A 27840-nucleotide genomic window follows, 5' to 3' on the forward strand; every position below is an offset into this window, starting at 1 on the left:
ATTCATTGGAAGGACTGATGCTGAAGCTGAAGCTCCAACATTTTGGCTACCTTATGTGAAAAGCAGACTCATTGGAAAAGACTCTGATGCGAGGAAAGACTAAGGGCAGGAGGAGAAGGGGTTGACAGAAGATGAGATGGTTAAATAGCATTGCTGACTCAGTGGACATGAGTTTGAGCAAACTCCAGGAGTTAGTGAAGGACAGGGAAGCCTGGTGTTCTGCAGTTCGTGGGGTCACAAAGAGTCTGACATGACTCAGTGACTAAACAACAAAAAACAAGGTCAAAGGCAAGCTTTCAGTTCAGTTCAGTTCAGTCGCTCAGTCGTGTCCGACTCTTTGCGACCCCATGAATTGCAGCACACCAGGCCTCCCTGTCCATCACCAACTCCCAGAGTTCACTCAAACTCACGTCCATCGAGTCGGTGATGCCATCCAGCCATCTCATCCTCTGTCGTCCCCTTCTCCTCCTGCCCCCAATCCCTCCCAGCATCAGAGTCTTTTCCAATGAGTCAACTCTTCGGATGAGGTGGCCAAAGTATTGGAGTTTCCGTTTTAGCATCATTCCTTCCAAAGAACCCCCAGGACTGATCTCCTTCAGAATGGACTGGTTGGATCTCCTTGCTTTGGTGACATACAAACACACATTATATACATGTGTATCCATTGTCTACCTTCATCTGCCTTAGGGAAGTGGGGAACTTGGCGCCCAGGAATCAAGGATGGCAGACTGAGAAAGACATTTCCCCAGGTTCCTGCATGAGGACAGTGGGTTCAGGGTACCTGGTTTCCCCTGAATATGACCCAGCGCCGAGTAGCACAGCACACTCTGAGACAAGTTAGAGATCCCAGAGACGGGGCCCAAGCAACACGGGAACACATGGCTAGCTAGCATCAGAGAGGAAAAAGCACCATGTGCAAGAATTTTTCCCAAAGCTTAGGAATCACAGTAGTTGGTAGGGACCCTTGGCCCAACCCTGACATTACACAGACCAGAAAACTGAAACCAAAGAGGGAAGAGATTTGCTGAGATCACACAGGTGGTGAGAGGTAAAGCTGGAGACAAGAGTCCTTGACAGTCTGTCCAACACCCATTCTCCAACACAATGAATAAGCAGAATGGGTACTACAGGAATAGAGCCTGTCCATTGCCAGATGTCAAAGCAAGTTTGGTCAGTATCCTCTCTGTCCAGGTGACATGTGCTAAATCAAACTAAAATTTAACTTGAATATAGAGGCTTAAATTGTGCTGTCTGACTTTGGAACCAGGGCTTGGAATCCAGCCTCTAGTGGGGGAAGCCCAGGTGTACCGCCTCACCTGCCTGACCATGTGGGAAGATGATCTCTTTGCGTTGTTAATGGGCTCCTAACCTTGGCTGCTTAAGGGTTACAGTTGAGCTGCTCAAGGACTGGGCTATGAGACAAGAACTCTGTACTCTGGGTCCCAATAACTGTCCACCACGTGGCCAGTGTCTGCCACCAGAGAAAGGAGGCCAGTTTTTGTTCTGAATCTCATCTGTCCTAACAGGAAAAAGGTGCCCAGCTCTTTCTTCATCCTGGAGAAATGAACCAAGCCCTCTCTTTTTAAGGCTCCTACCTTAACCCCACCTTCCCTGATACTTTATTCTTCCAACTTCTGATTCCTTCTGAAATTGAGTGCTCAGGTTTGACCCACATCCACCCTACTAGATGATTGCTGTTCCTTCATCTGCTTTCTGTCTTCATGTATTATGATTTGGGATTACAGATACATCCTAGTTTTATTGAAAATAGTGACAGAGCTTTTGTTTTTTGTTCTCTATATTTTTGGAGTGATGTTGAGATACCACATTTATTTACATTCCCCAAGTCTCTGCTTTGTTTTTCAACATAACTGTTAATTGTACTTTTTGGTTTCCTGAGTTCTCTAAATTTTCCACAGTGAAAGTATATTACTTTAATAAGAAGAAAATGCGCACACACACACACAGAGTTATTTTGAGACAAGAGGGCCCAAGAAGGCTTGGAGCACCCAACCTGGCATCTTCCTCCCTCTTGCTGGAGCTTCTTGCTGGGCCAGCTGAGCCAGTGAAGCCCCTTTTTCTTTCCCACTTTAGCTCCCTGATACTATGCAGCCATCCATGTGGCCTCAAGCACCTGCCAGAGAGCATCACACCCTCATCAGGGAGCACATTTCCGTTTTCCTCAGTTCTGGGCCAGGCTATGAAGTAGCCTGTGCCATCCATGCAAGCTAATTGCATGCAGTGTGGATCCTTTCCAGAGTTATGAATGGTCATGCCTCCAAAAACACAACAGGTTTTATGAACAAAGAATTCAGTGTGTGTATGTGTGTGCGTGCGTGCATGTGTGGTGTGTATTTTGCCATGACACATGGGGTTACCTCCCACTGTTGCCATTCCAGTCCCAGTGGCTGGGCATGCCACAGGAATTCTCCATGACTACTTCCTCCAGACCTGAACAGTACCAGGCACATGTGAGTGAACCCTGTGAAGCAGGCACCCTGGGCCCTGGAACACTCTTGAACTTCCCTGTCTCTACAAAGTCCAAGGGAATCCAAAGCCCCAAGATCTAGCACAGACCCCTACAAGCTCTGCATTCACAGGGTGAGCAGGAATCCCCAGAAATGCTCGTATGTCCCCTGAGCTCTGACTGGGCTCCACCTCAGCCTGAGGCTACTGCTGTTGCCCTTGTCCTGGTGAGCACAAAGTTCTCCAAGACACACGGGCCCGGAATGCTCTTTTCTTCCTCCCCCTCTCCTCCCCAAGACTCTCTGCCTCCTCTTTCCCCAGGATCTCACACTTTACAGCCTATCCTACAAGTAGATTTTGCTGGGAATCCTGTAAGAATTGATCCAGCCAATTAAGTTAGGAAATTGCTCTCTAAATTTATCATGTCCATCAGTCTCATCCAAAATGGAAGCACTGATTTCCTGGGCTGAGACTTTGAGGCTATTTTGATTTAATCCAGCAAAAACTACAGCAGGCTTCCCCCACCTCACAGGCTTACTCATTTCTCGGTCAATTTTGATTTATTAAACTCAGCAGTGTAAATACCTCATAAAATACCCCTCATTAATACTCCCCTGCTGGACTCAGATATTTCCACTGTGGAGCCTGATAGTGCTGCTAAGGGAACAGGCAGACATTTCCTATTGTACTGCCTTGAGTTTTCTGTGTCCCTACTTGTGAATTTGTTTATCTGTAACCTCTTTTCCAACAAGGGTTTAGCACAACATGTGTGTGGAGATTTATTCACAAATGGCAAGTTATCCTCTATTAAAGTCAAACTCTCCTGGGTCATCTGCCCCACCATGAGAAGACCATCTGTCACCCCAGTGCATTACCCTAATTGATCAGATGATGCCAAGAAGAGCCCACAAACATATGTACAAAGACAACGTTACATTTGGAGACTGGGTATCATCTTTAATTAATCATGCCACAGCCTAACATCCTTTTTGTTGCTGTAGCAGATTGTGATTGTGTGTGTACGTGTGTGTATGTTCCTGAACAGATGAGGGGCCAGCACAGACTCCCAAGCAGGTCTCAGCCAACAGCTACATCGAGCAGCAACTGGAAGGCAGTCTCCAGAGCCGCATGGGGGCTGGACTCCTGCCTTCCTTGCTCCTGGGCTACCATTCGTGCACTCTGAAGGAAAGGCTGAGGGATGTGCCAGCCCAGATTAAAGGACTTCTCAGCAAAGATCAGCCTCCAGCCCCTAGTCCCCACTGCCTCTGACCGGAGGGACGTCCCTGGGCCATGTTCAGACTGCTAGGAGAAGGTGGACAGCCTGGGCCAGCCTTGGTCCCCATGTCATACTGGGGCAGCACCACGATGGCCCAGCCCTGGGCAGAGAATCCAGAACTATTAGGGCCATTAGATTAATTTCTTTCCAAGATAATCGGGATGCACCCCAGGCCTTCCTGGGGCCAGCCAGAGAGGGGCAGACTCAGCCCATGAGAGCCACACAGGCCATCATTTCCAGCCCAAACCTAAGAGCCTGCCTTCCTGATGCCTCACGCTCCAATTCCCTCACACGCCTAGCAGGTCCACAGCCCAGACATGGCAGGGGAGATCAGCACGATGGTGGGTTGCAAGCAGGCCATGAGAGACCTGGGCTGAGCCAGAACTGCAGCCACGTGCCAGCCTGAAGCCAGCCCTCTCCCCCATGGTCACTGCCAGCCAGAGCTCTCTGAAGCCGGATGGGACCCCCGCAAGGCAAGGCAGCAAGTTCCTGGCCTACTGCAGAGGGAGAACACCAAACTGGCTCCACCGTCCCATCGCCACCTGCTCTGTGCCTTTGGAAGGCAAGGAGCCCAAGTCCCCAGGACAGTGATATCAGCTGTTGGGGAAGCACCGTTGTCCAGGTGAGGCCTCAGGCCGGAAGCTGTGTTTGTTCAGTGGGCTTGGGTAGTAGGTGGTCGTGTACACGTTGGTCTGCTGCAATGGGTAAAAGTTGGCTCTGTCATCAGGGATCAGGTTATTCTTGTTCAGGGTCTGTGGGAGAAGGGAGGAACCAGAGAGGAAAGGGTGAAAAGCAGAGATGGGGCAAGGGAACAGGCCAGGGCAAGGAAGTCGGGAGCCCATCGATGAGAGAACATTCTGGCTGTTGACACAGTGTTCTATTTATAATACCACTGCCCCCTCTGAGAGCCCATCCCAGTGATGCCCAGCTTAGGGCCAGGACCCCTGTACCCTTCACCCAGCCCCTGCTTCTACAGGAGAGCTCCCACCTTGAATTCCATGGGTGTGTACTTCTCATTCTTGGGGGTGCCCCCACCCTTGTAGTGCAGGTGGTTGGGGGTGGCGGGATGGACGAGCGTAGACTCCTGGGACTGGTGCTGGCAATGTTGGCAGGACAGGTACACCACCAAGGTCAGCAGCCCAGAGCCCAGGAAGCAGGAGATACCTGTGGCCACCAGGTGGATGAGACTGAACCCTGGGAGAGCAAGAGGCCAGAAGTAAGGAAAGGGCCACTGTGAAGACCCCCCACCAACTGCCTTCTGAGAGGAGGCTCTGAGACATAAAGGGCTTTCAGGCCAGAGCTACAGAAATAAGAGGGCTGAGTGGCCTTTTCACCAGGGACCTGTCTCACAGGACCACCTGTGGCTTGGGTCAGAGGCAGCCAGTGGTGTAGAGTTGCGTGACTCCTCTTGAATACAGACTAGACAACCACTTCTTAGTTGGGGGACAAGGGCAGAACTGCCTGGACTCCCCTACATATGGTCTAAAGCAGTGCAGGACCTCAACAAGGTCTGCATGTCTAGAGCAAGAAGTAGACTCCAGATTTTGGAGTAGGTGGGCCTCCTCCTTGTAGGGGTGGTGGTGGGCAGAAATGCAGCGTTGTGAGCTGGGGCAGGTTCCTTTTACCTCCACAGCTGGTGGCCTCATCTACACTGGAGGCAGGCAGGATCACTGCACAAAGACAAGCAGAGTGGGTGTCAGAGGCAGGGAGGGGAGGGGATGGGCTCTTAGGGCTCAGTATGTCTCTCTCGAAGGACCCCTGGGTCAGCAGTAACCTGTGGGACTGGGACTGGCGACTTTCACTCCCCTTTGTCTCCCCCCGAACCTCACCTCTAAGAAGGGTTGGTCCATCCACTAGATGAGAAGGGACAAAGGCCCGAAGTGTGTGGACGTCCCACTCTGGTGTTTCATCCCGCAACCCCCAGAATAGTTCAGAAGGGGAAGGAAGTTGGGGACTCAGAGCAGAAAGGGTGGGTGTGAAGGTGCTGGCTAGAAGACCCACCAGGAATCTCGCTGTAAGGGCAGGGGCGGCTCTGGCTGCTGTTTCCAGAACAAGCGCTGGGCCCAGGGGCCAGCTCCTCACAGTGCCTGTCGCGGCTCTGCACGCCGTCCTCAGTGCATGCACCCCACTCAGACCACGGTGACCAGCCTTCTGTGGGTTGTGGGTTGGGATGAAGTTAACTCCTCAGATCTCATAGTGGGGATGGCCAGGCTCCAAAATTGCTCCCCAGATCCTGCCAGACGCACTCAGTACCTGGGCAGGCCTGTGTGGCACACAGCGCCTCCTCCGTGTGCAGCCCGAGACAAATGTCCTCGCCGGGGGAAGGTGCTGGGCTGGTACAGGAACGGGTGCGTTGGTAGTGGCCGCCACCACAGGAGGCGGAGCACGGGGACCAAGCGGTCCAGCAAGACCAGGCACCCCTCACTGCAAGGCATGGAGTGTGTGAAGAGGGGCCGCGGGTGCAGGCAGGGCCCAAGGCAGTCTTTTCCCCATCCCAGGTCACTCTGCCCGGGCCACCCCACCCCTACAGCCCACTGTGAGGGAGTGCCCCCTTCCCTCAGGGGAGGCAGGGGAAATTCAGGCTGCAGAGAAGACCCCCAAAACCAACTCCATGTCAAATTAAGCACCTTCTCTGGCTGACCCATTAGGGAAGAGAAAACAGCAGCACAGAGGGTGAGGAAATGCCTGGTCCCTGGGAGTCGCTGCTGTGTCCATTTTCAGGGGCCAAAGAAATTGCTCTGGGGCCCCGTGTGCAGAATGGGCGGAGAGGAGTGGTCTCCACGCTTGAGCTGAGGCCTGGGGATGCCTGGGAGTTCCCTGGGCGAGAGGTTCCCTGGGCAAGATTCCTTAGTGGAGGGTTACCTGGACAAGTGTGCGGGTTGCAGTCCTGATACTCGGCGGCGTCACCCACGCAGGGCAGGCCACCGTTGCGGGGCTCGGGGTTCGTGCATGTTCTCTTGCGGACGCGGAAACCCAGCTCACAGTCCCGGGAGCAGGAGGACCATGGGCCCCAGGCGGCCCAGCCCCCGCTCACCATGAGCGGGGAGGCGCCCCCGCTGCGCAGGAGATCCTCTACCAGGGCTGGAGGAACAGAGGGCGCTGGCTTTAGCCAAAATGTTAAGTCGCTTCAGTCGTGGAGTAGGCTGCCATGCCCTCCAGGGAATCTTCCCAACCCAGGGATCGAACCAGCATCTCTTACATCTCCTGCATTGGCAGGCATGTGCTTTACCACTAGCGCCACCTAAGCCTTCTCCCAAACCACAACCCTTCCCCGCCCACGCGTCCCCCAGCTCTCACTCCACCTCCCCCTACTTCCCCGCCCCCATCGCCCTGGGGCTGTACCGTCGGTGTCGCAGGCTCCTGAGCCGTCCGCCGGGCAAGTTCTGGTTTCCATTCTCCTCCGGCCAAACTGCAGCCCGTGGGGATCGGGCAGCGGCGCGCGGCAAGTGAAGCGGAAGCGCTGCTCCTGCCGCGCCCCGCCCTGGGTCACGTTCACCGGCAGCCACGGCGTCCACGGCGTGTTGCGCCGCACTTCGGGGCAGGCCTCGGGGTTGCACGTCTTGAACTCCTTCGGGGTGAGATCCGGTGCTGTTTCACAGGCGTGCAGACCCTGGCCTGCCCCTGCGCTCCGATCCCGCCCCGTCTGCCCTACCCGGGGCTGCGGGTCCAAGCATCCCGCCCCCGCCCCCGCCTCGGCCGGACCCTCACCACGCCGCAGCCCGGGCAGGAGTTGCCGTTCTCACAGGTCCGGCGGCGCGACTGCACGCCGCCCCCACAGTTGCTGCTGCACTTGCTCCAGGAGCCCCAGGATGCCCAGAAGATGGGCACCGGGCAAGGCGTGTTTTCGTTACAGAACCTGAGGTGCAGAACAGGGGGAGTCATTACTCCTCCTTTTCCTATGAGAGGTCACTGGGATTGTGAGACTTGGGAAAATTGGGAAAACGAGGGTCCATTGGATCACCCGGAGAATCCAGACCACCTTCTGGGGGGCCCGGGAAGTCGGGGACCTCGGGGCTGGCTTGTCGCGGAAACCTCCAGCCACACCCTAGCTCACCGCTCCTCCCGACTCTTGCCCACGCAGATGCGGCCCCCGTGGCGCGGCGCAGGGTTGCTGCAGCTCCGCTGGCGGACCTGGAATCCGATCCCACAGGAGGTGCTGCACAGGGCCCAAGACGACCACGGTGTCCATGCCCCGTTCCTGGTGGGGCCAGAGGGGGCAGAGACAATGACCCTCTGAGTCCTAGCCTCGCCCATCTAATCACATCTGCATAGATGAGTTTTGTATTGTTGTCAGGACGTGCCATTCACGGGAAATACAATAGCTCCTAACCAAACCATCTCAGGAATGACGTACTCCTGCATTCATTTGTTCATTCCTCGAACATAGCTTGAAGCCTTCTTCTAGACATCAGGCTGTCCTCATGGTTAGAGCACAGACAGGACATGGCCTCTACTTGCAGGGACAAAGGACATCTTCTCTAGAGAAGCAGTCCTTTCCCATCTGAAGCCTGCTTCTAGACATCAGGCTGTCCTCATGGTTAGAGCACAGAGACAGGACATGGCCTCTACTTGCAGGGACAAAGGACATCTTCTCTAGAGAAGCAGTCCTTTCCCATCTGAAGCCTTTGTTTCAGCCTTGTTGGCTGGCAGACCTTACAAATTTTTGTTCTACAACTAACTGGCTTTTTTTAAGGCTGGGCGATTTATCGAAATCTTCTGTGTTTCATCATGCTCTTACCTTTAAAGTAAGGATACTGATTGTATCCTACTCCATGAGGGTGTTGTGATGGTTAAGTTAATAAATGGATATAAAATTATTTTAAGAGTGTCTGGAATTATGGATTATTTATTTTAACCACTTTAGGGAGTCCCCAGGTAGTAGGCGGCTTTCTTTCCCTCTCTCTCTCTACATATATATAGAGAGAGACTCATTTAACCCTCCCAACAACCTTCAGGGAGGGCACTGTAACCCCCATTTAGAGAAGCTCAGAGTGATAGGTGGCTACCGCCATCCCATGCTGTCCTTCCAGTTGGGGACTGCAAGGCTTATTGAGGCTATAGCTCGTCTGGGAGTGACTCCCATGCCTATCCAGACTTCCTCTTTGTGTGCAAAGCACCACCAGGCAGACACTTCTCTCCTGCTGGCATGGAAACTCTCCCAGTGCTCGTTTCCTGCCTCAGACCTCAGCCACCTGTCCAGTCTCCTACACAGCCCTGAAGTATTTTCTGTCCCTTAGTGCAAACACCTGGCTGGGATGATGCCCCATTTGCTCCATTCCCATTACTCCATCCCAAGGCCACCGTGGGCAAACCCTGTATCCTCACATACCTGGAGCAGTTGGCAATGTGAATGGCTGGCCCCAGGCACTCGAGGCCCCCACAGCGGGGTCGAGGGGAGTCACAGGCTCGGGACCGACACAAGCAAGAGCCTGAGTTGTCCCCATCCAAGTGCTCACATGGTTGCCACGGTGACCACGGGCCAAAGCCCCCATCCCGAGTCACATTTCGCACCTGTGGACACACATTGGGAGCAGGACCCTGTCACCCAAGGCAGGAGCAGGGAAGACACAAGGTCCTAGGGCTGTGGGGACACTGATGGACAGTTGGCCTGAATTCGGGGGAAGAGGTCCCTGGTAGGGGCTACAAAAGGGTGCTCACAGGACATGCTGTGATGTTCTGGGTCCAGAGGCTCATGTTGGAGCTGTCCTCAAGAGTGCTGCAACGCTGCTGCTTTCCATCCCAGCCGCAGTACGGGTCCCGTGCCCCCAGGCAGGCCCTGCCAGACAGAGGTCCGGAGCCTCAAGCCCACTGGACTCCCACCCTCGTCTGCATCCCAAGAATATGCCTGGACACTCCTCTCTGGATACCCCTCTCATCCAGGTGTCTTCCACAACAGTAACGAAGTTCCTTGGCTACTTACTGTGTGCCAGGCATCATTTTAAGCACTTTACAAGTGTGAATTAACTCAATGCAACAACTCAGTGAGGAAGGTACTGTTAATATCCCCACATTATATGGAGGAAAACCAGAGCTAATCCTGGACTCACACTCTTACCCTCCAGAGCCCGCACACTTAACCAAGAAACTACTGAGTCTGAGTACTTGCCTGAGTCAGGGGTTCCACACTGCACATCTAGGGCCACAGGCGAAGATGTGGTGAGCAGAAACCCAAAGAGGCAGTACCTCCCTGCCAGACACTATGATTATAGTGATGGAAAGGACCTTACAGATGATCTGAATCAGTGGTTCTCAACCCTGGCTGCACATCAGAATCACTAAAGGAGCTTTTTGAAAAGTACTGATACTTGGGCCCATCCCAGACTCCCAGAATCTCTGAGTGGGTGGTAGGGGGTTTAAAAGCTTGTGGATGATTCTAGTGGGACCCAGGTTGGGAATCGTGGACATCCATAATACAACCTTTTTGTTAAACAAAGGAAGAAACAGTCACAGAGAAGGGAAGAGGTATTTCCCTAAGATCACACAAATTTTACATGACCAAGCTAGGGTTAGAATCTAGGCACCCCCTACCACCACCACCACCACACTTTTCCCCTTGCGCTTCTGCGTCCCAGCTGGAGGCTGTATCTGACTTCACACACCCATGGGCCCATGCCTTAAAGCATAGATGCAGGGGACATAATCCAGGGTCACCTGGACATCCACACGCTTGTGCTGCTCAGTGGCAGGGCCCAGAGTCCAGTGCACTAACATCATAAGAATAAGCTCAAACTGGGATGGGGCAGGGGTCACATCCCAGGTCCCCCTTCCCAGGCAGGCTGATCTCGTCGATCTGCAGTAAGCCAGGAGAGGAATGGTTCACACACCGATGCACGCCTCAAAGCCCCCACTTCTCACATCCTAGGCTCCTCTCTTTCCTTTCTCCTTCTGACTTAGTCATTGTGTCCTCTATAGTTTTTAACAACAAAAAATTGTATCTCTACCAATAAGACTTCAAGGAGGGAGGAAAAGAGTATGGGAATTAGGGAATCAGGATGTGCTATCCATTGCTAAGTAAACACAATCTCAGCTTCTGAAGCTGAATGAAGTTCCCTCCAACACCGAGAGAGCCCACCGCAATCTCAGGGGATACCCTGGGTCCCTTCTACCTTTCTTTCCCCAACTTCCACTCCCTCTGACAAGGCCTGGCTGCTCCACGGCAGTGGGCCTGCTGCGGACAATCTAGGAGCGCACTGAGAGTGGAGCTGAAATCGGAGGGTAGAAAGCAGAAGAGGCTTGGGGTGAAGGAGGTGCCGCATGGCAAAGAGGGTGGGGGAGCCCACGCCACGACCTGAGTCTGCAGAGGGATTTTCCGTCGGCCGAAGGCTGCCTGGCACTGAAGGGAAACACAAAGGAGTCAAGGGGCTGCCCCTTTTCGTGTCTCTAGGATAGAATCTTCCTTTTCTCTTGAAGCTTCAGGGAAAATCACCTGTCAGGGGAGTTCTTTATTTTCTTTATTTCTTTAGTTTCTTTATTTTCAGTAGGCCATATCAGGCTCCAGAGAGAAAAGAAGTTATATGAAGACCTTATAAAGAAGAGAGCGGGGCTCCTCTCCTCGCCAGAGGAGATCAAAGACAGTGCTGTCTCTTGCTCCAGTAACTTATGACCTCATATAAGTGAGACAATGCCTGGGGTTTCAGTGACTGCCAGCCTCGATGATTGCCAGTAAGCACACCATGGCCCACCTGGAAATCCAGAATGCTCATCTGTTGCTATGTTGCTACGTTTCCACTTTGTTCTCTCAAGGACAACTTGTGTAAATTAAACAATGTACAGGCGCTCATGTTTTCATTCAGGATCAATGGTTTGGTCTGGGGGTGTTTCATCAGCAAATGAGTCAAACTAGACGTCATGGGACTAAGTACAATACATGTGCAAAAGTAGTCCCAGCAACCGGTGCTTTTGAGGTTCTGCTTACCCGCTGATGTTTGGGCCAGATTTGCTGTGAGCAGATTCAGTCAATCAGAACTCAGTAAAGCCCATTCCTGAGTGTATTTGCCTCAGCTCTCAGAAATGGGTATCAAACTCAAGAAGCACTGACATGGTACTCCACAAGCAGTACAGATTAAGTAATAAAAAGAGAACTAGCCATGACTAGTGATTAATAATATGATTCTACCCATCAAAAACAACCATATGCTAGAAGAGAGAATGGATAAGAGTAGAAAATTTGAATTGATTTATACAAGGTAAAAACAGAAGATTCTGGAGGAATGCAGTTTGCCTCATGCTACTGCTTTCATCTAGGGCCTAACCAGTTCTAGAACAGTTGTTCCCAGTCTTGAGTACAAATTAGAATCTCCTGGGGGTTTTTTAAAACAGCTTAAGCAAACAAAACAAAACCCCTCCTATTTCTGGGCCTTTAGGACTGGAGTCAGCCCAGGCACTGGCGTCTTTGAAATATTCCTCAGGTGATTATAATGAATAAGAGCCTTTAGAATCGCTTTTCCAAAAAAAAAAAAAAAGAATCGCTTTTCCAGGGCCACTTTTGTCAGGGTTCCCAAGTCAAGAGATGAGGTATCCTGTATTTCTGACCCGTGACAGGATAAAGAGCAAAGAAAGACACAGAGCAGATGCTGGCCCCAGCCCCTCAGTCAGGATCCCTCACCCTCAGCCTCTCCTGCACTCAGTCCTCCCAGAGAAGAAAGGAGAGCAGATTCTCCACGGACACACCTGCCCTGCCCTGGCCCAGGTTGCCTGAGGGGACCTGCGAGACTCCCCTGGCACCAGCACCGGAGCTCTTTGCTTGTCCACATGTGCTGCTTTTGACTAAAGGCCACTTCAAAGCTTCCAGAGCAGAGAATGTCCTTAAGAAAATTAAAGCTCCAAGCAGAGGAGAGTTAAAGTGTGTCTCTGATGGCAGGAATGGGTGGCAGTTAAGAGTTTCTTTCATAAAGTTAGCCCTCAGACCAATAATGTATCACCATGTCTTTTTTACTGCAGTGTCTCAAGCAGTCATTACAAAAGGGAACAGGTTCATTCCATGGGCTCAGAAGCAGGACAAGGATGGATGGTGGAATTTACAAGGAGGCCGATTCCAACACCGTGTAGCCATAGTTTCACAATGAGAGCTGTCCACGGTGGAGCTTGGGAGCAAGTGGTCATTACTTAAAATGGCAGTGGAGGGAGCCCAGACCCTCTGCCAGGGAGGGAGGTTGGGATAAGCTGGCAAGACAGGCCCCTCACTCCAGGGCGGCTTGAAGGAGGAAGGGGGCTGTTTTTCAGGCATAAAACACTGCTTTGTAGAGCTAGTCAGCATTCATTCCCTCTGCTCCTTCTCCTGTGAGCCCTGGTCTCCCTGTGGTCAGCTCAGTGTCCTGGTCATGCCCCATGGGGCTGAAGTTTGCCTGAGTGAAAGGAGGGATCTAGAGACAAGTCCCTGGATTCTGGACAGAGGAGGGGCCCTGAAGGGGCCTCTGCTTACCTGTCCTCAGCTTCTTGCCAGCTTTGGAAGAAATGAGGAAAAAGGAAAGAAATGTCTATCGTGGAACACAGTAGAACCCTGGGACAAACTGCCTCGCTCCAGCACTCATTCTGATACAGTGTGATGGGCAGGTGGCTCCCAGACTCCCGGAGTGCACAGCCTGCTGGCGGCATGGGCTTACTCTGTTCATCCTGTTAACTTCTCATTAACGAGACCGCACGTGGTTACATCCACCTGCAGCAGTACAGTAGAGTTTCTACTGTACACACCAAGGCCTCTTATCAGAAGTCTTAGATTCCGAACTGACCTCTGTCTATCTTTCTGTCCCACCCGGCCACGCTCCGTGACCTCCCTGCCCCCCGTCTGCAGCACCATGTGCATGGGGAAGCAACTGGCACCATCCTTCCTTTCATCCACTGCAGCCCCCATTACATCATATCTGGCCCAGAGCCACAGCAGCTCACCCTGGCCAACCATCTGCCCTGCGACAACGCTACTCGCCACTGACTGCTTGATCTTTGTAAAACACCTATTCACACTGCCCATCACTCTACTCCCCTGCTCAAAGACCACTTTAGTGCCCCCAGTCACAGAATTCAAGTCAAAATCCTCCCTTGGCATTCTTAGCTGGCCTCAATCCACTTTCCAGTCCCACTCCTCTCCTGCACCAACCTCCTCTCAAGGCCAAATAATCAATCAACTTCAGGATCAGTCATGTGTGGAAGGCCACTTTGTGCATGGGGCTGGGTGTGGCCCCCCTGGTGGAGTATAGAAAATACTGGGACACTGGGTTTACCTTCGAGGATTTACATCCCCTTAAAGAACAGGGTACGTGTGAAAAGTTTAATAATGACACAAGAGTTAAAGAAGACAAGATACGAGGGAAACACCATGATTCATTGCCAAGGAGTGCTGTCTGTATTCAATGTCACAGATGCTGAGACTCCAGAGAGCCCAGGAGGCTGATGGCCCCTAAATGCATTTGCAGAGATAAAAAAAGGAACTAGGACACTAGTTACCAATGATGACTCACTTGCTGGACTAGGTACTTTGTGAGCATTATTCCCAATCCTTACAGTTTGTTTGCCAAAATTAAATAGCATGCGTCTTAAGTCACTTCCCTGGTGGCTCAGATGGTAAAGCATCTGCCTGCAATGCGGGAGACCCAGGTTCAATTCCTGGGTTGGGCAGATCCCCTGGAGAAGGAAATGGCAATCCACTCCAGTATTCTTGCCTGGAAAATCCCATGGATGGAGGAGCCTGGTGTCCATGTGGTCGCAAAGAGTCAGATACGACTGAGCGACTTCACATAAGTCACTTCAGTAGTGTCTGACTCTTTGCAACCCTATGGACATAAAATGGGTCCTTGACCTGCAGGAATAATTATCGAGGTGTGTTTGGTGCTTGAACTCCGAACAGTATACTCTTACATACTTTATCCAGCTGATTCTCCAGTACCTCCTGGAGCTGATTTTGTACATGTTAGAGGTGGGAAAGGCAATGGCAACCCACTCCAGTACTCTTGCCTGGAAAATCCCATGGACAGAGGAGCCTGGTAGGCTGCAGTCCATGAGGTCGCAAAGAGTCGGACACGACTGAGCGACTTCCCTTTCATTTTTCACTTTCGTGCATTGGAGAGGGCAATGGCAACCCACTCCAGTGTTCTTGCCTGGAGAATCCCAGGGACGGGGGAGCCTAGTGGGCTGCCGTCTATGGGGTCACACAGAGTCGGACATGACTGAAGCAACTTAGCAGCAGTAGCAGCAGAGGTGGGAAAACTGAATGTCTGAAGATCTGTTCAGCTGTTATGGCCTAAATTGTATCTCCCCAAATTCATGCATTCAAGTCCCATCCCCTGGTATCTCAGTGCGTGTTAGTTGCTTCAGTCATGTCTAAATCTTTGCGACCCAATGGACTGTATCTTGTCAGACTCCGCTTTACATGGGAGTCTCCAGGCAAGAATTCTAGAGTGGAAAATTAAATTGCTTCATCACAATTTCCCCCTATTTTCCCACTGAGAAAGCCAAAGTTCAAAAGGTTCAGTAACTTGCTCAAGATCATACAGCTGGTGGAGCCCCAGGTGTATCCAATTCCACCACTCAAGCCCCTTGCAATATACCCCCGTCTCTGCCCACACGTCAGTCAGATTAACATCAAGGCTTCCCTCACCAACCAGAGCCCTAAGAGAAATGAGTGTTCCAGGCCTTGTTTCATCTGGCCTCCCTCTTCTCACGCCGACAGCCTGCAAAGAACTTTGAGTGCGGGAGGGCTTAGCACGTTTGGTGCTTTGCTGATGGAGCCCTGCATTAGGACTGAGGGAAGTTTGGGTGTTTGCCCACTGCCTTCCACTCCCAGCCTACCCCCAACCACACCCCCTGTCAACTCATGACCTTCCAGCCTCCTCTCCGGCCCTCCAGGCCCATCCTCAGTTCCTAGCACCCTCCACCAGGACTGGACAACAACCATTGGCAGCAGGCATGCCATTTGTCTCCCAAATCTTGAGAACAGATGGGCACAGCCAGGAGGTCCCTGTGTTGCAAAGGCCACAGGAGCCCACGGGGCCTTGGCTATACCAGCTGCAGGCAATTTTTTATTATCTCCATAATGGGGGAGGGGGGCAGCTCAGGGTAGCCTCCGGTGGTTAGGAGTCTGAGATACATCTGTGTTTGGCTTTGGGACAGGTTTTGTTTCCCCCTTAAATGCCAGTGTCATTGTTATCAAATTTGTGGATCCACTAGAAGCTAAGGTTTGGAGAACTGATGGCAGAAGCAGCCGGGATGTCGGGTCTCCACTTGGCTCCTCACCTCCACCCTACCCACGCCAGATCTCTCTGCCTCTTCTAAGTGGGGAAGTTAGAAGGGCAAGCTTGGGGAGCATAGCCTCCCATCTGCCCTCACATCTGGGTAGTAAGTGCTGTGGTTTCAAAGATAAAGGCCCCTCTCTGAACTGAAGGGACTGAGAGTAAATCGGCTGGAGATGGCCGCCAGGCCTTCACTATGGGCTTGACAACAGGGATAACAAGCCACCACCTTGTGCTCAACACATCCTCCTCCTAGGGAGAGTGATAAGTGGTTTGCGCAGATTATCCCAACCAGCCTTCACAAAAACCCTGCAAAGATTTATGAGGAGGAAACCACGGCTCAGAGAAGTTAAGTGACTTGCCCAAAGGCACACAATCCGTAACTGCGTCAGGATGCCACCCCAGGGGGACCTTGACTCCGAAGCTCCATCTGTTGGATCTCCAGTTCCCAGGGAGATCGACAGAGATCGGCGCTGGGAATCCGGCGGCGTGTTGCCCACTCACCCCTGGCTGCGGTAGGCGGCACACCTCTCCAGCGGGACGCGCAGCACGCCATCGCTCAGCCCCACGAAGAGCGCGCGGGCGCTGTGCACGATGCGCAGGCTGCGCAGTGGCTCCCGGCGCCCGGGGGGCAGCACGTGCAGCTCCTCCAGGTAGCAACCGCGGAGGCTGCGGCTCGTCGTGGACAGTGCCTTCAGGATGGTGCCCGACTCTGGAGGGACCAGATCAGGGTGGCCTTGAACCTCAGGGTGGCCCCGGAACCTCGCAGTCCAGTCGCCCACCCCTCCACCCCCTCCCACCCGGAGCACCGGCGGGGCGGAGCGGCCTCACCCGTGCCGATGTAGAGCACGTGGTAGAGCGTATCCTTGGCCTGCACAAGGTCCACCACGAGGTGTGAGAAGCGCACGCTGTCTTGGGTGACGCAAGGCTCCGGTGTCACGGGCTGCACAGCCTCACTCATCAGGAACAGGCGCTGTGCGTCCTGCAGGCTGCGCTCCGTCAGGTTCTCGTTGGGGCCCACCTCCGGCAGGGTGCCGCACTGCGGCGGGGAGCCGGTCACACGTGCCCAGCCGCCGGGCTGCCATGATCCCGGGTCCCCTCCTTCTTCCTCCCTACCCAGTCCCTGATTCTCCAACCCCTGCTCCCCACCCCCAACATCCCCGCTAGGGGTCCTGCACTCTCTTCCAGGAAGATCCCTCATCTTTGGGAACTAAGGGACAGTAAAGCTGGGAAAATGGGGGAGGAGGGATGTACCAGGAGTGGAGAGGACAGGGAGATGAAAAGGGGGCTTGATTATCCAAAAGCTGATCATATGAGTGTAGATATCAAGTGTCCTGTTATTTTATGCTGTCTCTGTTGGTGCACTCCTCACCCGGCCACGTTGGGCCAAGCCCTGCCTTCCCTCTCCCGTGTCCCTCTCATCTCAAGGTTCTTACCCCTTCTAAACCAAAGCTGGAGGGCAACTGTCATTTACTGAGCACGTCAGGTGCGTATCATTCTAGGGATCCTGGTCAGGTGCATGTCAACCCTCCAACGTATCTATGAGGGTGGTGGTATTATCCCAATGTGCCAGATCAGGGTAAAGGTACTCAAGGAGGTTGAGTGACTTGCCTAAGGTCACACATAGAGAGGGCTAGATCTGGGTCAGGACTGTATGACTGAAAAGCCTGAGGTCTTTCCCTGCTCCATTCTGTCCCCTGGGCAGGAAGTTGGACGGATATGAAAGTCAACCATCTGTATTTTACTTTGTCCTGTGGCTGTTCCTGCTTCTCCATCACACACTGGGGATGCTCATACCACCCTGTCTAGGCTCTGACCAGTCCTGGTACTCAGAGACCTTCTGGGCATCACTACCCATGCTGGGTAGACTGAGAGCAAACTCCTGGCCAGACAGCTTGTGAGTGTGCCCCACACCCCCAGTCCCCCATACTGAGGAGGGCTGAGGTCTGACCTCCCTCCCTGTCAGGAGGTGAGGGGTCACATTTAGAGATGGCTCAGAGCAGGCTGCCTTGCTCTGCATCCCATCCGCTCTTCCTTTCTCTCTCCAGTCTTGAGGTTTCCACCCTCTTAGGGAACCCCTGCAGACCCCACAGATGGGCATAGACCAGCAGGGACACATCTGGCAGCTACACTGAGGAGCTGGGCGTCAGCTTGTGGCTGACAGTCTGGGGCAGGGTGGCATGTGATGCGAGGGAAAGGGGGGGAGAGGCAGTACCTGGAAATTGGGGATGGGGTTGGCGATGGGGAGCCAGGCAGCCCTGGGGTTCTCCTGGTAGCGAAACGGGCCATTAAAAGCCTGGGAGATGGCACTGAGATTGAAGGCACAGACAGCAGACGCAGCGATGCTGTTTCTGAAAGGCAAGAGATGGCGGGATGCTGCCTTCTCTGGAGGCCTCGGCACCCTCCCCTAAATCCAACCTCCAGCTGTCAAGTCAGTGTGGCACAGCTCTAAGGCTTACTAAGCACCTAGGTGAGTCTGGGGCCTTCTGTATCACGGGGATCTCACAGAAGGAGGAGATGTGGTCCTTATGCTCTGGAAACCCCCCAGGAAAAAAGGAGCCATGGATGAGAAAAACTGGTGGATCCTTCTGTGCTTCTCATCCCCTTCCTTTATTCAGTGGGAGGGCAAACAAAGTCAATGGTTTTCGAACATTTTAGTTCATGGTCCACCATACATTTTATATGACAACTCAGTATGACACACACATACTATAGACATACACATTTGCAATGTGTTTTCATGAAATAATGGATCACCTTACTAAATACATTATCCTCTGATTTTTTTCCAGTCAATTCTGTTTTATTATTTTATTAAAAAAATAAAAACAACAACCTGGTTACCAAACCAGTGTTCTATGCTGCAGCTCAACACCTGCAGCCAGATGACCTCTCAGATCCCTTTCAGTCATAGAAACAAATGTCTCTCTGAGTCTGATGTGGACAGTTTGGAGAGAGGATACCAGTACACCAAATGTTACCAGGCTGTTCTCTACACTTAGTCCCTCTCCCAAATATGTGCCTTTCACCACCACCACCCTCCCCACCTCCCCACCCCCTGCCACCTGGTTGCAGCCCCCACTCTCTTCCAGGAACCACACTGTCCCTGCAGTAAGTCCAGTTTCCTCTAATCCATCCTGCATGTGGGAACTGGAGTGACTTGCCAAATGCACATCTGAGCTAGCCCTTGTCCTGCTTCAAACCCTCCAATAACTTCTCCTTACCCTTAGGATATAGATCAATACCCTTAAAGCAGTCTACAAGGCCCTCCTGTCTATAATCCGCCCATGCCTTTAGCCAACTCTCGTGTCTTTCTCCTCCTCACCCACCAGGTTCCTGCCACACAGGTCTCCTCTCAGTTCCTCACACATTTTTCCCCACCTTGAAACTTTGTGCATATTGTTCCCTCAGGCTGGAATGCTCCTGTCCCTTCGTTAATTCCTAGCCATCCTGTAGATATCACTTCCTACAGGAAGCCTTCCCTGATTATCACCCCTCCATAGTGATCATAGCTTCTCTGCACACTGCCCTTTGCCTCTGGAGATTTTCTTGCAGTTAAAACTGGGCATTTAATAACAACCCTCTCGAGAACATAAGCTCCTTATAGGCAGAGTCAGGTCTGCTCTTGCTCACTGGCCTGTCTCCCACCCTCACGTCCATTTGACAAGAACCTGGGACATGGAGAAGGCGCACAATACATAAACAATTTGCGGTTTATACTAACATTGCTATTTTCCCCTGATGCCTTACCCGTGACTCCTGCCCTCTGCTCACAGCTGCCTACCTTCTACTGCTGACAGTGGACTGGTCTCTAGGTCCCAGCTGTCAGCTCCCGGCTCCCAGCACATGGCTGTGTCGCATGTCTGTCCCCTAGCTTGGATGGCTTCTCTGTTCTAGCTTCTCTGCTTTCCCTTCCCCCTGTCCATCCCCTAAACCATCCATTCTGTGGCTAATCTGGCTCTCATCCAGTGCTGCTAGCTGGGCCCTAGGTAAGCAAACACCACTCTCTGCAGCCTGTGTTTCTGATGTCCTTACTGAGAACCCCCCTCAGCATGCTGGACAGCAAATTCATTTCTCGGTCTTTGCTGCCCATTCAGCATTCTCTGTACAAAAGTCACCTGAATGGATCAGCCTATACACAGAAGGAGGCAGTGGAGGACAGACTCATGATCTCAGTGGGGGGTTACCCTTCTAATTCCCAGCCTGTGTTTTCCAGGGCAGTCAGGATTGCGACAAGACTCTGCTGGTTAGATTTAGTGGGATCATGGCGTCCTGCAGTTGGAAGGGTAGAGACCTCTCTGAGCGTCTCCTGTGGGCAGCTGGAGGACCCTCCCAGGGCTGTCACCCCCTCAACAAAGACAGCCTGCTGCACTTTCATCCCCAGCAAGTTCTTCTTTCATGGAGTCACAATCCAGCTCCTTCTATTTTCCTCACATCTGGCCTAGGCCTGCCCGTCACAGCAACCCAGAACAAGTGCTCACCTCTCAAGAGGCAGTGAGCCACAAAATCCTCAAAGGACCCAGGGCAGAAGGCACGGCCATCCCCATTTTACAGAAAGAGAAACGAAGACAGGGACTTGCCCGAGGCCGCCAGGCTGTGAAGGCAGGTCAGAACTGGTCCCTGACATCCAGGGGAGAGTAGGAGGGAAGGCAGGGACTCACACGTTGGTGGTGAAGACCCCGTAGATGAGGTCCTGCTCGGGCAGGTGGAAGGCGCTCTGCAGCTCGTTGTAGTAGAAGGGGACCTCACCCGGGCGGGAGCAGTTGAGCCGGGCCTTCATGAACGTGGTCCAAGTGTCCTCCAGCAGGAAGCGGCCTCCCACATCGTTCTTGCACACGCGGGCTACCCGAGAGTACACGGTGCGTCCACAGTCGTGCTCCACTGCGTTCTCCCGCAGGAAGAAGTATGCAAACAGCCCGATGTCATAGGCTGCAACAAAGTTTGGCTCTGGGGACAGAAGAGGAACAAGGGGTGGGTCAGGCCACGAGGGAGGAAGAAGACAGAGCTGGGAGCACTCGACCACTTCCATTTCCTTAGATGGGCATCCTACAGCCCCCACCAGCTTGGTGACCTGGGGGCGCTAACCCTGTTCCCACCCCCAACACAAAGTGCAGTTACAACGATAGTTGACATGTATGACTGAGCACTCACGGTGCTCCAGACACTGCTGTAAGTACTTTATATGGATTAGCCCATTGGATCCTCTTAACAAGCTATGAGGTACATACTACAATTGTCCCCATATCACAGATGAGACCATTGTGGCACAGAGAAGTCAAGCATTTGCTCAAGGTCAACAGCTCATTAGCGGAGAATCAGGGATTCAACTCCAACGGGCAAGAAACTCCTAATACCATCCCCCAATCTCTTCTTTCCTGTAACCTTTCCTCCTCATCAATTCCTAACTCTCTCTCCCCCCTCATAGTCTGCCCTCCAACTGCTCTGCATCCTCAGGACATCCGTGATTTCATCCAGAGTCCATCTGTGACTTGCTGTGGTCCTTGCGCAAATGTCTGCCCTACCCTGGTTGGGCAGGAAGGAAACTGATGGGAGTCAGGGTGGGCTGGCTGGATTAGAACCAGGGGAGCCCTAGGGCTGGGTCTGCTTACCATTAAGCCACTTGGAGTTATACTGGGCGGTGCGAAGTGGTGGCCGGCTGCCCAGGCTGCGATAGATAGCGGGGTCCCGACCTGAGAAGTCGATGACTGTGGCAGCGTAGAGCTCCCCCTGAGAGGAGATGACGGCAGTGGAGTTGTGGCGTGGGTCATAGGGGCAGCGGGCCACACCATTGATCTTCTCCACCGTCCGGCTGAGGTTTCCCACCTGGGGACAATGGGGAGATGGGGCTATTTTCCTGAGACCCTGGGGCTGCCTGTTCTTTCCCTGGAATTTTGCTTTCTCCTGGGTCCCTGGTCTCTCTGGACCTCTCCCCTCCACCTCCTTCTCATTGCCCCCCACAGTCCCTCTGAGGGAGCAGTCATCATGGAGGGCAGAGGCTGTTCCCAGAGTTAGGACCTTCCAAGGTGAGGTTGAATTTTGATGAACAATGAATAGTTTTTAGCATAAGTATATCCCAAATCTTGCATGGGACATACTTATACTAAAATACTGTCTGTTTTTAATCTGAAATTCAAATCTAACTGGGCATCCTTTTTGTTTTGGTTTATGTGCTGACTGGCAGCTCGATCCTGAGGCTGTGTGCCTGAGTGAGAGAACCTCTTGGTGTCCCCCTCTGTCTGCCCAACCCCATGCAGCCCCCACCTGTCTGCTGGAGCACACTGGGGAAAAGGCATTGGTCCCACACATGAACACTTTCCGGCCAGTGACAATCAGGACTCGCACGTAGTTCTGACACTCCTCCTGAAGCAAAAAAAGGGAAGCAATAGAGGGACAAGCTCTCCAACTGCGGAGCTAGGTGTCTTTCCCTCACTCCACTGTGCCACAAATATTCGAGAGCATTGCTCTGCCCCAGATGTACCCCACTCCACAGCGGAGGGAGCATCTGTGACTGTCCCCCTCCCCCACCCCTCCCTCCCAGGCCAGCTGTCTGCCTCCCGCCCACTCAGATGCTGAGGCTGCCTTCTTGACTACACCAGGAGCCCCTGGCTCATCCACGCTGGGTCTCCCATGCAGGTGGCCTCGTGCCCACACAGTCACCCTCTGTGCCCCCCACCATGGGCCTCCTGCCAGCTCCAAGCCAGGCCCCTGCCTACCAAGGCCACCTACCTCGGTCTTCCCTTTGCTTTGGCAGGAGCGGCGCGTGTCCTCATTGGAGGCCCACTCTGTGGCCTGTGGGAGGAGCACACAGACATCACACAGCCATGTCACTCACAGCCAGGGCAGGCAGTGGCCGGGCTGGAGGAGACAGAGAGCTGGGAGATGGCCAGCCACAGCCTGCAGGGTAAGGTTCCTCTCACAACATCCTTGCGGGCCAGCAGGGCTGCCAGACCTCCTTACCCAGAGACATCCTCTTGGCCCAACACCCTCCACACCTGCTCGGGTCAAGGAAGCCTGGAGTAACAACCCCTTCATCCCCCATCATCCCCATGCGGCTCTGGCCTGGGGCCTCCCCCGCCCTTCCTCCCCCAGGTCAGCTGGGGAGAAGTAAGTGGCCAAGGAGGACCCTCAGTCCCACCCCAGGCCCTGAGTAGGAGACAGGAAACATGCCTCAGTTATATACCAGATGTTCCTTAAATGAATGGGAAGCAGAGAGGCTGCCAACCTTAGCTACAGAAGAACAATGTCACCTTCCCACTGCAACCCTGCAACGTCCTCTATGACTTGCTGCTGGGATGTGGGAGACAGAGACTGGAACCCCCATTCCTGGTTCAAAAGCTATGTGTGCTTTTTTCCTCTTTATCCCACTGTCTCGAGGACCTAGGACTTCCCCTTTTTTACTTGCTACCCTCCGCCCACCCCTGTGCAGGCAGCTTCCTTGTCTCCCTGTAGCATCGCTCATGCTCTATTGTGGAATGATGTTTGGGGGACACAGTTTCAATTCAGGGCCCCAGAGGACATGTCGTGTTCTCAAGTGCCCTTGGCATGAGGACAGAGCTGTCCCCACCCAGGGGGCCTCCTTCCCCTGCACCTACTCCGCCGGTACTTCCTGAGACCCCTCCCAGCCTCTGAAGAGCAACTGGGGAGGAAAGACACCCTTCACATCCAGGCAATGTCAGCCCCGGAGCGTGGTTGTTACATATTTCTGGGTCACATGTATAAACATGAACTGCCTACCTGTCCTGGGAGAGGGAGCCCTGAACAAGCAGCTCCTCCATCCAAACGAGCAAAAAGAAAAAGAAAAAGAAAAAGAAAAAGAAAAACAAACCACCTGCTTTTAATTTCTAACAGAAGCCTTCTAGGCTTGCGGTCACTGTTTACTGAATTCCCAGGGCCTAGGATGTGGGAGGGGAAGGGGTGGCAGGAGCTAGAGTGGCAGAGCTGTTCTCTGCTGTCCAAAGTCGCAGCCCCAGCACCCCTGGGCAGAGGGAGAGCTGACTTTGGCAGACCCCAGATTTGGGAGCTGGGTGGCAAGTTTGGTTGTGCCCCCATCAGACTGATGACCAGGCTGGGCTTATTCTGCCATGCCATGCCTGGAGCTCAGGCCTCTGCTCCCAGACTTTCCTTGGAGAAAGGCAAATGACCCCTGGCATCTGGACACAGAGTCGTGGGCTTCACCTGGACAGGAACAAGGGAGCCATTGTCATACTCAGCACCCATCAGCTCCCAAACTGAGCCTGATGTGAGAGGAAAGAGGGACATAAGCAAACTCAGGGCCTCTAGGGGCAGAAAAGCACAAAGACCCACATACACTGCAGATGTCCAGGCCTAAAACTCTGGACATTGGGCCTGTGCTGCAGGGGGGCAATGTGGACAAAGGGGTCTCACTGGGGCCTTGGGGTCCCTGAGCACAGGGGCATTTCAAAAGGGTCAACTTTATTTCTAAGGGGATGGGAATCCCACTGTGAGTGTTGGGGGCTCACGGAGGACAGGTGTGTACAATCAGGTGTTAGACAAAGTCACATGGAGCTGAGCACTGGGACAGAAACTTGACACACCTGTCTCTTCATTTTACAGGTGAGGAAAAGGAAGCTCAGAAAGACTGAACAGTTTTCCCGAGGTCACAAAGCTGGTAAGCAACAAACCCAAGATGCAAACCCAGACAACTGTAACTAAGCTCTTTTTGTTACATCGTGCAGCCTCTCACTGTGAGTAGGTTTCTCAAACCAAAAGTTAGAACATATGGCCTGAAAAGAATATGTATATTTATAATGATTACAGCACAGAACTGACTTGAGTCATTTTATTTATTTTTATTTTATTTCAAAAATTATTTTTATCAAAGCCATGATGCACAGAGTTGAAAAAGTTAAATAGTATGAAAAAATAATTTAAAAGACTCCAGGAACAACTCCTCTCACACACCAATCCATTTCCCAAGGACAATTATTTTAGACTCTTTAATTTTTCTATATAAAGAAAGATGAGCGTGGAAGAATTGATGCTTTTGAACTGTGGTGTTGGAGGAGACTCTTGAGAGTCCCTTGGACTGCAAGGAGATCCAACCAGTCCATCTTAAAGGAGATCAGTCCTGAATACTCATCTGAAGGATTGATGTTGAAGCTGAAACTCCAATACTTTGGCCACCTGATGCAAAGAGCTGACTCATTTGAAAAGACCCTGATGCTGGGAAAGACTGAAGGCAGGAGAAGAAGGGGACGACAGAAGATGAGATGGTTGGATGGCATCACTGACTCAACGGACACGAGTTTGAGTAAACTCCACTCTGGGAGTTGGTGATGGACAGGGAGGCCTGGCGTGCTGCAGTCCATGGGGTTGCAAGGAGTTGGACACGACTGAGTGACTGAACTGAACTGAACTGATTTTTCTATACATGTTTTTAAAAATCCAATTTCTCAAAAATATGTATCAATCTTAGACTTCATCTTCTGACTTCCTGTTATGGAGGTGAATTTTTTTTTTCCACTTACCCATCTCCATTCTCTCCCACCCCTCTCCTCTCCCCGTCCTCCCATTATAATTATGTAGTATAAATTATTTAATATTTTAATATATTATGCTTTAAAATCAACACAGTTATTTCTATCACTGTGAAAATTATTCACTGCTACCAACTAGAACCCTAGATTTGACTGAATGTAGGACACCATTGATTGTAATATGACTCATTAAGAAAGAAAACATGCTGGCAAATTCCTTTATTACTTACATTTTTAATGTAAGCTTATTGGAAGTATTTTTACTTAGATATATATTTAATCATACATTAATTTTATGCATACAAAAAAGAAAAATGTAAGCAAAATTTATTCAGTATTTTTAAACCTTCTTTGAATTCAGCGTGTTCATCTCTTCTGAGTCACTTTTCTATTGCGTCATCAGTGCTCATTTTTTGTTGTTTCGTTTGCTTGTTTTAGACCATCGTTTTATGAACTGCCCAGGAAGCCAATGGTGCAGCAATTCTTCAAGAATATTTCTCTTTGGTTTCCAGAATTTTCTTCCAAGTTATTGCCCCCTGCTTGACAGGTTGGATGCTGGTGCTTTCTTGATCTTATCAGCAGGTCTCCACAGAAGGTCTCTGACAAACCAAGACTCATAGTCCCTCCTCATATGATCCTTAAATGGTTTGTGAACTGAAATGTCAGTGGCTTGCTGTTGCTGGATGAGCACACCAGGAATAATGACCACGTTCATGCCTGTACGGTTAGAGACAACTCCATCAAGACTGCAGTCTGCCAACGGTGACTGTAAAATGCCTTTGACGGAAAGCTGTGGCCTGATTTCAGACTCAGTAAAATGTGAAAACATATGCCTCTGAGAATCAATGAAATATGCCTATTCTGACAAGGTTTCCATTCTTGACCAACTTTTTGTTTCTCCTGGGCTGATTAGTTGTCTTGATTTTCTTCATTGGCTTGTTTTATAATGTACCTATCACTGAATTTTCCCAAATGTCCAACATTCTCTCTCAATATTATTTGCTAACTGTACACACAAATGGCTCAGATAACCTATTAGTTCCCACTGCCTTCCTCCTGCCCCAACGTCCTGCCTCCTACCCCAGTATGGACTGGTGCTCCTGTTTGGCTGTTAACCTGGGACTTACCTCCTCTCCTCTCCTGTTTGCTGAATCCCATGTTTCCCTCTTTCTTGAATTATTGGCTTATTTTGGTAGAACACATCTTCAGTATCTTCCTATGAAAAGGAACATGGTAGATCAATTTTTTAAAATTCTTGCATGTCTTATTCATTCTATCTTCATACTTGATTGATTCTTTTGGTATAGAATTCTAAGGTGAAAGTAATTTTCACTCAGAATTTTAAAGACATTTATTTCTCCATTGTCTTCTAGATTCCAGTGTTGCTATTGAGAAGTCTGGTGTAATTCTCAGTCCCCATCTTTTGTAGTGACCTTTTTCTTTTTTGCTTTAGAAAAGAATGCTAGAAACTTTTAGAATCATCTTTTTGATCACAGTATACTGAAATTCACACTGATGTGCCTTAGTGATGGTCTCTTTTGGGAACTCAGTCAACCCTTTCAATGTGAAGACTCATCCTCTGTTTTGGCAAATTTTCTTATGTTATTTCATCCTTAATGTCTTCCTTATCTTTTCCTCTGTTCTCTTTTTAGTAACGCTTATTAATCCAATCCACTGTTCGCCCTTGCGCACTGATCCTCTGGGTTTCTGTTATTTATTTCTCTCCTGCTTTTCATTTCTTGTTTTTTGTTGTTGTTCTAATTTCTGAAAGATTTTTCTTCAACTTTATCTTCTAATCCTTCAATTCAATTTTTATTTGCCCACTCTTTAAATTTTCATTTTTGTTTGTTTTATAAACAAAATAATTTTATATCTCAGAAAACTCTAACTAGTTTCTAAAATTAATTTCAAAAGTGTTTTCTTGTATTTCTTGCATTGCCCCTGTTCTTACAGCTTCCTTCATTCTGGTAGCTTGCTTGTTTTTATCTTTCTCCTTGACTTTAGAGGCCTTCCTCAAATGTCTGGTGAGTTTCGGCTGTTTATATTTAAAAATAAATCACTAACCATTTCCCACTGAAAGGAATCAGGCTTTCTTGGAGAAACAGCTAATTCCAGATCTAGGGCAGGAAATGTACAAGGTGAGCCTAGAATATCACTTCATACCAACAGAAAGCAATAAAAAACCACTAGGGTCATAGTGTCATAGGAGTAAGCTTGAAGAGGCTCCTTACTGGCAAAAGATGGGATAGTCATGAGAGACAACTGCAATAGGTTGAAACATCCACAATGTTTAAAGCCATGAGTCTGTAGCAAAAACAGTAATACAATATAAAATTCACTAATCATCATCGACAGATATTACAAAATCTGTTCATTATTT

At 51.2% G+C, this 27840-nt stretch overlaps 1 protein-coding gene across 3 annotated transcripts in view; it reads right to left on the reverse strand.

Moving 5' to 3' along the window:
* The window catches only part of SEMA5B (semaphorin 5B), a 201947-nt gene continuing 175636 nt past the window's right edge, over nt 1530-27840 (reverse strand). Inside the window, exons 5-22 of one of the 3 annotated variants that reach the window (XM_018045697.1) lie at nt 22690-22752; nt 22225-22323; nt 21573-21690; nt 20625-20910; nt 18179-18314; nt 16795-17002; nt 16468-16675; nt 9401-9518; nt 9072-9253; nt 7797-7940; nt 7451-7598; nt 7085-7310; nt 6605-6823; nt 5996-6166; nt 5744-5893; nt 5368-5412; nt 4731-4936; nt 1530-4494 (exon numbers count right to left, since the gene is read on the reverse strand). In XM_018045697.1, the coding sequence (XP_017901186.1) occupies nt 4336-4494; nt 4731-4936; nt 5368-5412; nt 5744-5893; nt 5996-6166; nt 6605-6823; nt 7085-7310; nt 7451-7598; nt 7797-7940; nt 9072-9253; nt 9401-9518; nt 16468-16675; nt 16795-17002; nt 18179-18314; nt 20625-20910; nt 21573-21690; nt 22225-22323; nt 22690-22752 (2886 nt within the window). In that variant the 3' untranslated portion in view covers nt 1530-4335. Of the gene's footprint in view, nt 4495-4730; nt 4937-5367; nt 5413-5743; nt 5894-5995; nt 6167-6604; nt 6824-7084; nt 7311-7450; nt 7599-7796; nt 7941-9071; nt 9254-9400; nt 9519-16467; nt 16676-16794; nt 17003-18178; nt 18315-20624; nt 20911-21572; nt 21787-22224; nt 22324-22689; nt 22753-27840 lie in introns of all 3 variants that reach the window. The other 2 variants (XM_018045693.1, XM_018045703.1) reach the window with 2 other exon arrangements.

Source organism: Capra hircus, chromosome 1 (genome assembly GCF_001704415.2).
Source record: "Capra hircus breed San Clemente chromosome 1, ASM170441v1, whole genome shotgun sequence".
Classification (NCBI taxonomy): Eukaryota; Metazoa; Chordata; class Mammalia; order Artiodactyla; family Bovidae; genus Capra; species Capra hircus.